Source organism: Budorcas taxicolor, chromosome 13, assembly GCF_023091745.1.
Source record: "Budorcas taxicolor isolate Tak-1 chromosome 13, Takin1.1, whole genome shotgun sequence".
Classification (NCBI taxonomy): domain Eukaryota; kingdom Metazoa; phylum Chordata; class Mammalia; order Artiodactyla; family Bovidae; genus Budorcas; species Budorcas taxicolor.
In genome coordinates, this window is record NC_068922.1 from 51711964 (window position 1) to 51724905 (window position 12942).

The window sequence follows — 12942 nt, forward strand, 5'->3', positions numbered from 1 at the left end:
ACTGTGGTTGTCCTACAGTATGTGGGATCCTCCCAGACCAGCAATCAATCTGTGTCCCCTACATTGGCGGATGGATTCCTAACCAGTGGACCACCAGAGAAGTCCCTATATTTCCTCTTAAAATCTACTTTTTTTTTTTCTCTCTCATCTCTTGCTCAGCTGCTCCATAGCCTCCAAAGTTTTCTTTAAAAACCCTTTTTCTCTTCACTATCCAAATACTTTTTCTGGTCATAAGTGTTTTTTCTTTGCTAAGACTGATAACCTTACAGTCAGAATTAGCATCTAGGCCTTAAATCTCACTGGCCAGTCTTTGATGGCCAGACTGCCTCCAGCTACCTGCTTCTTGGTCAGATCCCACAAAGAGAAAATGCAGACTGCTCTGAGATTTGATTTAGAAAGATGTTCAAAATATGTTTGGTGAGAAAAGTAAAAAAGTAGAGTATATTTCCATCTTTGTAAAATAATTTTTATTTGTGTGTCTTAGAAATTTCAGATGGTAGTCTTACTGGTTATTATTTTTGTATGGTTATATATTTTTAAAATATTATTATTTTACTTATTTTTGTTTTCTTACATTTATTATATAATTCTTAAAAATACTTGAAATTAAACTTCTTTTCCCCCTTTAAGTTATTTGAGAGCAGATACTGCTGGATGCCAGCCTAGGGACAAGAGTCCTGTCTGAAGTTCAGGGTCCTTCCCTAATGGGCAAGGGTAAAAGCGCACTGACATATTTCTTGAATTTTACAGAATTTTGCTGCTTATCTGACCTTGATATGTATCTGGGCCTGTCTTCTGAACTTGGCCTTGAGTCTGAGCAGATAAACTTTCCCTTCTTCATCATCAGATCTAACAAACCAATTCTACCTCCATACACAGAATCCATTTCCACAAATGCAAGTGGAAAAATTTTGAGAATAATGTGTCTGGTGGAAACCATACAGGCTCTAGGTATCTCTCACCTAGATATATTTTCACTTTTTCTGGTTGTTAGTATTGCATCCTCAGGTCACTTTACTGTTTAGTACCTCTGTCTCCTCATATATAAAATGGGCATAGAGAAGTACACAGTGGTATTCAGTTCAGTTCAATTGCTCAGTTGTGTCCGACTCTTTGCAGCCCCATGAACCGCAGTATGCCAGGCCTCCCTGTCCATCACCAACTCCCAGAGTCCACCCAAACCCATGTCCATTGAGTCGGTGATGCCATCCAACCATCTCATCCTCTGTCATCCCCTTCTCCTCTTGCCTTCAATCTTTCCCAGCATCAGGGTCTTTTCCGATTAGTCAGCTCTTCACATCAGGTAGCCAAAGTATTGGAGTTTCAGCTTCAACATCAGTCCTTCCAATGAACACCCAGGACTGATCTCCTTTAGGATGGACTGGTTGGATCTCCTTGCAGTCCAAGGGACTCTCAAGAGTCTTCTCCAACACCACAGTTCAAAAGCATCACTTCTTCGGCACTCAGCTTTCTTTATAGTCCAACTCTCACATCCATATATGACCACTGGAAAAACCGTAGCCTTGACTAGATGGACCTTTGTTGGCAAAGTAATGTCTCTGCTTTTTAATATGCTATTTAAGTTGGTCATAACTTGCCTTCCAAGAAGTAAGTGTCTTTTAATTTCATGGCTGCAGTCATCATCTACAGTGATTTGGGAGCCCAGAAAAATAAAGTCAGCCACTGTTTCCACTGTTTACACATCTCTTTGTCATGAAGTGATGGGACCAGATGCCATGATCTTCATTTTCTGAATGTTGAACTTTAAGCCAACCTTTTCACTCTCTTTCACTTTGATCAGGAGGGTCTTTAATAGCTTTCTACATAAGGGTGGTGTCATCTGCATATCTGAGGTGATTGATATTTCTCCTGGCAGTCCTGATTCCAGCTTCTGCTTCATCCAGTCCAGCATTCCTCTTGATGTACTCTGCATATAAGTTAAATAAGCAGGGTGACAATATACAGGCTTGACGTACTCCTTTCCCAATTTGGCACCAGTCTGTTGTTCCATGTCCAGTTCTAACTGTTGCTTGTTGACCTGCATACAGATTTCTCAGGAAGCAGGTCAGGTGATCTGGTATTCCCATCTCTTTCAGAATTTTCTACAGTTTGTTGTGATCCACACAGTCAGAGGCTTTGGCATAGTCAGTAAATCAGAAATGGATGTTTTTCTGGAGCTCTCTTGGTTTTTCAGTGATCCATTGGATGTTGGCAATTTGATCTCTGGTTCCTCTGCCTTTTCTAAAACCAACTTGAACATCTGGAAGTTCACGGTTCATGATGAACCCTGGCTTAGAGAATTTTGAGCATTACTTCACTAGCATGTGAGATGAGTGTAATTGTGCAGTAGTTTGAGCATTCTTTGGCGTTGCCTTTCTTTGGGACTGGAATGAAAACTGCAAACTTCTCCAGTCCTGTGGGCACTGCTGAGTTTTCCAAATTTGCTGGCATATTGAATGCAGCACTTTTACAGCATCATCTTCCAGGATTTTAAATAGCTCAACTGGAATTCCATCACCTCCACTATCTTTGTTCGTAGTGATGTTTCCTAAGGCCAACTTGACTTCACATTCCAGAATGTCTGGCTCTAGGTGAGTGATCACACCACTGTGATTATTGGGGACATGAAGATCTTTTTTTTTTATAGTTCTTCTGTGTATTCTTGCCACCTCTTTTTAACATCTTCTTCTTCTGTGAGATCAATACCATTTCTGCCCTTTATTGAGCCCATCTTTGCATGAAATGTTGCCTCTGTATCTCTAATTTTCTTGAAGAGATCTCTAGTCTTTCCCATTCTATTTTCCTCTGTTACTTTGCACTGATCACTGAGGAAGGCTTTCTTATCTCTCCTTGCTATTCTTTGGAACTCTGCATTCAAATGGGTATATCTTTCCTTTTCTCCTTTGCTTTTGGCTTTTCTTCTCTTCTTACAGCTATTTGCAAGGCCTCTACAGAAAGCCATTTTGCTTCTTTTGCATTTGTTTTTCTTGGGGATGGTCTTGATCCCTGTCTCCTGTACAATGTCATGAACCTCCGTCCATAGTTCGTCAGGCACTCTATCAGATCTAGTTCCTTACATCTATTTCTCACTTCCACTGTATAATGGTAAGGGATTTGATTTAGGTCATATCTGAATGGTCTAGTGGTTTTCCCTACTTTCTTCAATTTAAGTCTGAATTTGGCAATAAGGAGTTCATGATCTGAGCCATAGTCAGCTCCTGGTCATGTTTTTGCTGACTATAATAATAGTAAATATAAATAATATAAATATTGATAAATATAAATAATAAGTATAAATAATATTTATTACATGTAATGTAATATATATATCATAAATAAAATATAGATCATCTAGGCATCAAAATAGTGAAGACACTTGAGAATATTCTGTACACTCAGTATTCTCAGCAGAGGTTCATTGTGCTTTATGCCTGAGGCTAGGTGTAGAGTCGTTGCATGGTTAACACAGAGTTCATAGGTCTGAGTACTTGTGTATCCTTAAAGGGGTGAGTAGGAAAGAGCATAGATCCAGACAGTCAATTTTAGTGCAGCAAACAGAATGCCTGCTGTAAGCAAGGTAAGTGCTTGTCATGTACGCTTACACAGTGTGAGATGGCCAGTGAAAACTACTATCCAGGGACTTCCCTGGTGATATAGTGAATAAGATTCTACCTGCCAATGCAGGGGAGACAGGTTTGATCTCTGGTCCATGAGGATTCCATATGCTGAGGACCAACTAAGCCCATTTGCCACAACTACTGAGGCTGTGTGTTGCAAGTGCTGAAGCCTCTGCGCCTAGAGCCTGTGGTCCTCAGCGTTCACCACAACGTAGCCTCCGCTTGCTGCAACTAGAGAATCACTGTGAGCAACAATGAAGAAAGTGCACAACCAAAAGAAATATAAGGGCAGGGTTGGTTTATTAAAAATAAGAAAACTACTATCCAATTTGAGTACAAATTAACAGTGACTTCAAAATAGGGCCAAAGATGTCACTTCAAAATAAGGCCAAAGATCAAGCAAGTCATAGCTGATATTTTGGATTAGCTGATGGATGAGGCCTTAAAGAAAAGCCAGGAACACAAAGCAGCGTGTAGTGGTTGGTGACAGGAATGAATTCAGAGAGGACGCTTAAAACCAGCTGGGATAGGGGAAGGAGGCGGGTTGTATATGGAGGAGAATCAGCAGGTAAGGTACATATTTGCATTACCCCTAGGAGGAGGGGATGAGGGAGAAAAGGGCTCTGGGTCACCTCTGACCCACTGAACTTCTAACTAAAGTCAACTAATTTGGCCTTGAACAAAGTTCACTGTTGTAACCCTTTTGACACTTACTAGGTACAGTGTCTCGTAAATAGCTTTACATTGCCTGATAAATAACTCCCTCTCAACAAGGACTGCCAATTGTCCTTTTTAAAAATAGCTTTTAAAGGAAAAAAAGCTTTATTGAAATATAATTTATATACCACAAAATTTACCCATTTTAAGTATACAATTCGATGATTTTTAGTAAGTTTACAGAACGATGCAATTATCACCACAATTTGAATTTTACAACATTTCGTCAATCCAGAGAGTTCCTTTGTGCTTGCAACAGACAAAGGCAGCCATTACTGTACCTCATTACTCCACACCCTGTAACTAGGCAGGCGGTCTTGCTCAGCCATTGGTTGGTGCCTCAGTGCTGCCCTGCTCCTCCCACCCCCACCCCTCAGCAATCAGCTGTCAATGAGTGACCCTTAGGGAAGTGATTCAGTCAGCCGTCAATGGTGTGGTAGTCACCAGGTGGAGAGTGAGTTAAGAGGCAGATTCAGGCCTTCTTCTGGAGACCCTCCAGCTCACCCATTCCTAGAGGGCTCCAGAGCCCTCACTAAGGTCTTCCACTAACTGTGGGCCAGGCCTTGAGTAGTGAACCTCTTCCCCCATCCCTGTCTGTCCAGCCTACCAGCAGTGGGTGTCTGTCTGGTCACAGTCTGTGAGATCTGGTCTCCCCTATTTAAGCGACCTGAGGAGATGGAGGGCCAGTTAGGTTGGGGGCCTGGCTCCCTCAGGAATGATAGCTGGGCAGGATGTGGGAACCAGGCCCCGAAGGAACTGCCAACTGAGATCTGTCTTCTTTTAGCCAGGACTGGGACCTTGGAGAGTGAAAGTTGTACCTTAGGATTTTGCCCTTTCTTATCTGGACAGAGAATTAACATTAAAATCTGGTAGAGATTTACAGGAACATCGTTAGCTGACTATGTATGACCTCACCTCAAGAACAAAGGATCTGACACCAAGAAGTCTGCAACAACTAACTGACCTTTTGCTTTTAAAGGAGCTTGCTGAAAGCTTTCAGTAACTTTGGGGTTCTTAGAACATGAGCCACCCATCTCCTTGTATCAATCCGTAATAAACCTTCATCTGTTCCAAACTCTACGTTTTAGTATTGACGGGCCTCACTGTGTCAGGCACATGGCCTTGAGATTCGGTAACATGCTCACTTGTAGTCAGTTTTCATTCCCACTCCCAGCCCTACCTAAGCAAACCACTGGTCTACTTTCTGTCTCTCTAGATTTGTCTTTTCTGAGTGTTCCATGTATTGTAGTCTCTTATATCTGGCCTCTTTCACTGGGCATAATGTTTTTAACGTCCACCATGTGATAACAGGTATCAATAGTTTGCTACTACCCTTTAAACAATGTATTTAAATAGTCTGGTATTTTGAGATCAGATGTGGTTTCATGAGTCTGGTTTTCTAAAGTATCTCCTTAAATGACCAAACGCATTATCTTTTTCATTTTCTTTCTAGGATTTGGTGGCTTTTGAATATCAGTGGACTAGCTTCTTCGCTAATTTTGACACAGAAATTCCCTTCTTGCTAGAATTGTCCGAATCTCAGGCTGGTGAGGTATGTAAAGGAAGGGTCAAAAAGAAAGAAGAAATTGGCTGATTTTTAAATTTTTATTAAAAATATTTCAATCCTAATTTGGTTATCATTTCCTTAAACTTTGTTGCATGATGTAAAGAAATTTTTAGTTTCTGTGCCACCCCCTATATTCTTAAACTTAATATATATAGTAAGAATATATATATTCTTAAACTTTGTTGCATGATGTAAAGAAATTTTTAGTTTCTGTGCTGCCTAATTTGGTTATCATTTCCTTAAACTTTGTTGCATGATGTAAAGAAATTTTTAGTTTCTGTGCCGCCCCCTATATATATATATATATGTAAGAATGTATATATATGAATATATAATATTATTCCAGCTTTTTTGTTTTTCTGTGCCAGTTTTTTTATAATAAAGATACTCATTTCTTAGAGGTGGTGTCCTTGTCAGGAATTCTGTTTGGCACCAGTTAATAAGCCTAGGAATAATTCTTCACATATGAATAGCACACCTTTGTCAGTTGAACCTCTAGGTGATGACAAGCTTTCTTTCTAAGCAAACAACAAAGTGAAGTTGCTAGGTTCAGGCTAGGAACCATTCCATGAGTAAACTGAGGTATGTAAATCAAGAACTAAGGTACAGAACTGTTCCCAAAACTAGTCAACAGGCAGGATCAAAGAGATCTTGAGCTTGCACTTGAGCTTACTTTGGGTTTGGACTGCCAGTCTTCAGTTCTCCTGTGTTTCACTGTGACCCAGTATAAGCCCTACTGCTGCTCTTTAGAACTGGAGTTGATCTTTGTTGCCATACACTTTACTTTTATCTTTTTTACCTTATGCTATAAACCCCACAGTATATTGGTGTTATTCTTTTTTAGTCAATTATCTTTTTATCTTTAAAAATAAAAGATTTTAAATAATTTAAAAATCTTACATATCTGCCCATGCAGTTGAAATTTCTGGTGCTGTTCATTTTTTGTGTTAGACACAGATGTTCATATGGTATAATTCCCTTCTCCCTGAAGGATATCCTTTAACATTTTTTGTAGTGTGAATCTTCTGATAATTCAGAAGAAAATTATTCCAGCTTTTGTATGTCTGAAAATATTTTTTTCACTTTCATTTTTAAAAGTATTTTTGTGGTGTATGGAATTCTAGGTTGACAAGTTTTTTCCTTTCAGTACTTGAAAGATGTTGTTTCACTCTCTCACTTGCATTGTTTCTGATGATGTCTTTTATCTTTTTCTTTGTTCTTCTCCATATAACTGGTCTTTTTCCCCCTCTGGTAGCTTTGAAGATTTTCTCTTTCATTACTGGTTTTGAGTAATTTGATTACCATATGTCTAACTACAATTTTTTAACTGTTCATTTTTAAAAATTATTTATTTTTTATTTTTGGCACCCCTGGGTCTTCATTGCAGTGAAGGCTTCATTGCTTTCTGTAGTTGCTCTGAGCAGAAGCTACTCTACAATTGTGGTGTACAGACTTCTCATTGCAGTGGTTTCTCAAGGCATGTGGCTTGGTAGTTGTGGTGTGCAGGCTCGGTAGTTGTGGCGTGTGGGCTCGGTAGTTGCGGTGTGTGGGCTTGGTAGTTGCGGCGTGTGGGCTCGGTAGTTGCGTAGTTGTGGCATGAGGGCCCAGTAGCTGCGGCATGTGGGCTCAGTAGTTGTGGTGTGTGGGCTCAGTAGTTGTGGTGTGTGGACTTTGAAGTGCACAGGCTTCAGTAGTTGTGGCACATGGGCCTTTCCTTGCAGCATGTGGAATCTTCCTGGACCAGGGATCGAACCTGTGTCCCCTGTGTTGGCATTCTTAACCAGTGGACCACCAGGAAAGTCCTATCTGACTGTAATTTTGATCATACTTCTTATGCTTGGGTTTTGTTGAACTTTTTGGATCTGTGGATTTATAATTGTATCAAGTTTGGAAAGTTTTTGGCTATTATTTTTTCAGTCCTCTTTCCCTCCCTTCAGAGACTCCAGTTACCTCTATATTAGGCCACTTGAAGTTGGCCCACCTCTTACTGATGTGCATTTCCTTTTTTTTTTTTTAATTCTTTTTTTTTTCTTCTGTCATTACTGATTCTAAGAGTGAAAAATATTCACAAAGGTTTGCTCAGGCAAGTGTCACTCCTGGTCTCTTGCCACCTTGTTCTCATTTCCTTTCTTCCCATTCTCTTTTACCCATTCTGTTACTGACAGGTAACAAATCTCTGATAAACTCTTTTCTGTCTCTTTTGCACAAATGATCAGATACGTTGCTGTTTTCTTATAAACTCTTCTTTCTTTCATTGAAGAGTAGCATACTGTATGTAGTCATTTCTACTTTGCTCTTTTAACACTTTTCTCAATGTATGCTAGAACTCTCTCTAGGTCAGTTCATTGAGAGCTTCCTCATTCTTTGTTATAATTCGTAGTACAGTTGACCCTTGAACAATGCAGACTTGACCTACCTGGGTCCACTGATACATGGATTTTTTTCAGTAGTAAATACTACAGTACTGCAGTTCACAATTGGTTGAATTCATAATTGGATGCAGAGAAACTGCGAATGCAGAGGGCCAACTATAAGTTATATACACATTAACCCATGTGTTCAGCTGTACTCCATTGTGTGGATTTATCTTAATTTACTCAGCCACTCTCTTAGGTATGTGTATTTAGGTTATTTTCAATATTATATCATTGCAAACAGTGCCATAGTAAATAACTCTGTGCTTATGTATTTTCATATTGTTGGAGGTTTGTATACCTAGTAATGGGATTGCTGGGTCACAAGGTAAGTGCATTTGTAGTTGTGTTAGCTATTGCCAAATTTCCCTTCAGAAAGGTTGTACCGATTTGCATTCCCACTAGCAACATATGAGAGTGCCTGTTTTGCCACAGCTTCCCCAGTAGAATGTGTTGTCATACTTTTTTTAAGTTTTGATAGTCTCATAGATGAGAAGTAATATCTTAGAATTATTTTAGTTTGTGTTTTTCTAATTATGACTAAGCTTCAACACTTTTTCATATGTTTGAAGGCCATTTTATATTTTATTTTCATGTCTTTTTCCCATTTTAATATTGGCACAGTATTATTAACTGAAGGTATAGAATACAGGTTTTAGGTCTTTTGTCCATTGTTTTTTTGAGTTCTTTATATATATTTAGGCTATTAACTTTTTGTCTATGATATATATTTAAAATATTTCTTCCTTTTTATCAGTTGCTTTGTTTATGGTGGTTTCTTGCCATGCAGGCTTTTAATATAAATTTATTAATATTTTCTTACATTGCCTGTGGATTTTAAATCATACATACAGAAAGGCTTATTAAGGTTAAAGAGGAATTTACCCATTTAGTACTTGTATGGTTTAATTTTTTAAATTTAGATCCCTGATTTACTTGAAATCTTCTTGTGTATATGATGTGAGATACGAATCTAATTTTATCTCTTGGCCCCAAATCCAGTTAGAATCCTGACTATGTTGCTCACTAGCTCGGTGACCTGGGACACATTTTAATTAGCCAGCTCATCTGTGGAGAGGGTATCATGATAGACTGAAACACATAGGATTACAGCTGACCATTGAACAGCACTGGTTTTAGGGACCCAGACCCTCCACACAGTCAATATTCTGCATGTAACTTAAAGTCAGCCTTTTGTGTACACAACCCCTCCTATACTCTATCATTCCATATCTGTGTTTCCTTGGCATCTGCAGTTCCACAGTCACAGATTCAACCAACTGCAGATCATATATTACTGTGGTGTTTACTATTTTAAAAGATCCAGATGTAAGTGGAACTGTCCAGTTCAAACCTATGTTGTTCAAGGATCAAATGTATTTGAGATAATATATTTAAATGCTTATCATAGTTCACATGGTAAACCCTTAATAAACTTTAACTGTCATTACTTTTAAAGAGTTTTTACAAATCAGTAAGACAAATTCCAATTAATAAACATACAGAGGATGTAAATAAGCAGTTAATGACCAAAGGGAAGTCCAAATGGCCATTGAACATATCTGAAATATTCTGCTTCATTAAAAATCAAAGTAAAATAAAACAACAGTGAGGTACCATTTTTCATTTGTCAGCATATTTTTAAAAGGACATTTAATGGACAGTGCTTACCTTGAAATAGGCACACTCAGATATTGTAAGTGGAAGTGTACATTGATCAAACTTTTTTGAAACCAATTTAGCAATATAGTTCTGCCTTTTTACCCTATAATTTCATTTGCCTTAAGGACATAATCAGAACTGTAGATAAAATTTATGATAAATTCATTGCAGTATTATTCATGATATAAGAAAGTTAGTATTAATATAAATTTCCAAGAATAAAGGACTTTTAATAAACTTTGATACAATCTATATATATTCTATGACTATACCATAAAAAAAAGACTTGAAGAAAATGTACCAGAATGTTAACAGTTCTTAGAGATTGTAGGTGTTTTTATTGTGTTCTAAAATAAGCATATATTACATATTTAAATTGAAGGGGAAACAGTCAGTATTATTTAAGGAGATTCAAATTGCCTTTTGAAGATTTGAACTCTTGACATAGATCCTGCATATTAGTTTGATTAGTGTTTAGCACTATGCACATCAAAGCTGAGAAGTACTTCTGTGGTTTCCTGGGAAACTTCTGTCAGTACTTCTATCCCTTGGATTCTTACTCACTGCTGATGTTAAATTAGTATTATTAGAATTAATATATATTGTAATTTATAGAAGTAACATAATTCTAATTATTGAAAAGTGTAGAAATAAATTTTAATAGAAGGAAGAAATTCCTTTATGGTTAGTAACTTAGAACACAAATGGTGGTTCTTCCAACTTCCTTTCAGTAGTTAAAAACTAAAAGTTTGACAAGAATTTCGTTTCTTCACCTTCCATTTCCTTTCTTTTTCTTTTGCAGCCATTTGTCTTTTTCCTTTGCTAATTTTTGTTTGCTTGCTATCCCAAAATTCGTGTTGTCCTCTTGTGTTCTTGTAAAAATCTGCAAACATATTTCTCTTTTTCTCATTCTCTGTCTCTTTGACACACTTTATTATATACCTGCATGCATATATCAGGGGTTTGTGATTGTTTTATAAAATTGTGATCTTAATGTGTATAATGTTGGCTTCTTTTTTAGCCATTCAGAAGTTACTTTAGTCATGGAATGATCTCCAGTCATATAACTGAAAATAGGTAAGGTACTTGGGAAAGAAAGGTGAATGGTAATAGAGAAAATGGGGTTGATAAGGGAGTGGAAATGAGGGGAGAATCTTAGTCTAGGAGCTGGATCAAGAAACTATGAGTTGATTTTCTTACAGAGTAAGAAATCCATACTCTATAAAATCCTTTCACTCCTTTTGTATTTATGTATTAAAAACAGTTTTATATTAAACTGGCTTTTAAACCATTGTAACTTGCTAAAATCTAAAGAAAGGAATTTTTTTATTCCACCCCTAGCCTAGCAAAACTAGAGGAAGCAGGGTGTCTAAGGGCTTGGCAGGCATCAACTGTGGCTTTTAGGGAGTAAAAGGGATCCAGCATAAAGGTCCAGCCCCAGGAGGACATGGGAGCATGAGGGCTGCTGCACTTGTTTTCTTGTAGTGTTTCCTCAGCATCTATAATAATCAGGAGGGCCAAGCTGGGGATAGTTCCTCTGATCAATAAATGAGAGTTCAGTTCAGTTCAGTCGCTCAGTTGTGTCCAACTCTTTGCGACCCCATGGACTGCAGCACGCCAGGACTCCCTGTCCATCACCAACTCCCGGAGTTTATGCAGACTCATGTCCATCGATGTGGTGATGCCATCCAACCATCTCATCCTCTGTCATCCCCTTCTCCTCCCGCCTTCAGTCTTTCCCGGCATCAGGGTCTTTTCCATTGAGTTGGTTCTTCGTATCAGGTGGCCAAAGTATAGGAGCTTCAGCATCAGTCCTTCCAATGAATATTCAAGGTTGATTTCCTTTAGGATGGACTGGTTGGATCTCCTTGCAGTCCAAGGGACTCTCAAGAGTCTTCTCCAACACCACAGTTCAAAAGCATCAATTCTTTGGCACTCAGCTTTCTTTATAGTCCAACTCTCACATCCATACATGACTACTGGAAAAACCATAGCTTTGACTAGACGAATGTTTGTTGGCGAAGTAATGTCTCTGCTTTTTAATAAGCTGTCTAGGTTGGTCATAGCTTTTCTTCCAAGGAGCAAGTGTCTTGTAATTTCATGGCTGCAGTCACCATCTGCAGTGATTCTGGAGGCCCCACACAAAAGTCTGACACTGTTTCTGCAACTCTTTGTCATGAAGTGATGGGACCAGATGCCATGATCTTAGTTTTCTGAATGTTGCGTTTTAAGCCAACTTTTTCACTCTCTTTCACTTTGATCAGGAGGGTCTTTAGTAGTTCTTCGCTTTCTGCCATAAGGGTGGTGTCATCTGCATATCTGAGGTTATTGATATTTCTCCCGGCAATCTTGATTCCAGCTTGTACTTCATCCAGTCCAGCATTTCTCATGATGTACTCTGCATAGAAGTTAAATAAGCAGGGTGACAATATACAGCCTTGACGTACTCCTTTTCCTATTTGGAATCAGTCTGTTGTTCCATGTCGAGTTCTAACTGTTGCTTCCTGACCTTGACCTGCATACAGATTTCTCAAGAGGCAGGTCAGGTGGTCTGGTATTCCCATCTCTCTCAGAATTTTCCACAGTTTATTGTGATCCACACAGTCAAAGGCTTTGGCATAGTCAATAAAGCAGAAATAGATGTTTTTCTGGAACTCTCTTGCTTTTTCCATGATCCAGTGGATGTTGGCAATTTGATCTCTGGTTCCTCTGCCTTTTCTAAAACTGTTCACAGTTCACATATTGCTGAAGCCTGGCTTGGAGAATTTTGAGCATTACTTTACTAGTATGTGAGATGAGTGCAATTGTGTGGTAGTTTGAGCATTCTTTGGCATTGCTTTCCTTTGGGACTGGAATGAAAACTGCAAACTTTTCCAGTCCTGTGGCCACTGCTGAGTTTTCCAAATTTGTTGGCATATTGAGTGCAGCACTTTCACAGCATCATCTGTTAGAATTTGAAATAGTT

The 12942-nt window shown here is 38.6% G+C and overlaps 1 protein-coding gene across 1 annotated transcript in view; it reads left to right on the plus strand.

Annotated features, from left to right (window-relative positions):
• The window catches only part of DNAAF9 (dynein axonemal assembly factor 9), a 169592-nt gene that overhangs the window by 59684 nt on the left and 96966 nt on the right, over nucleotides 1-12942 (plus strand). The window contains exons 8-9 of the mRNA XM_052650925.1: nucleotides 5788-5886; nucleotides 10999-11054. Coding sequence (XP_052506885.1) covers nucleotides 5788-5886; nucleotides 10999-11054 — 155 coding nt within the window. The remainder of the gene's footprint in view (nucleotides 1-5787; nucleotides 5887-10998; nucleotides 11055-12942) is intronic.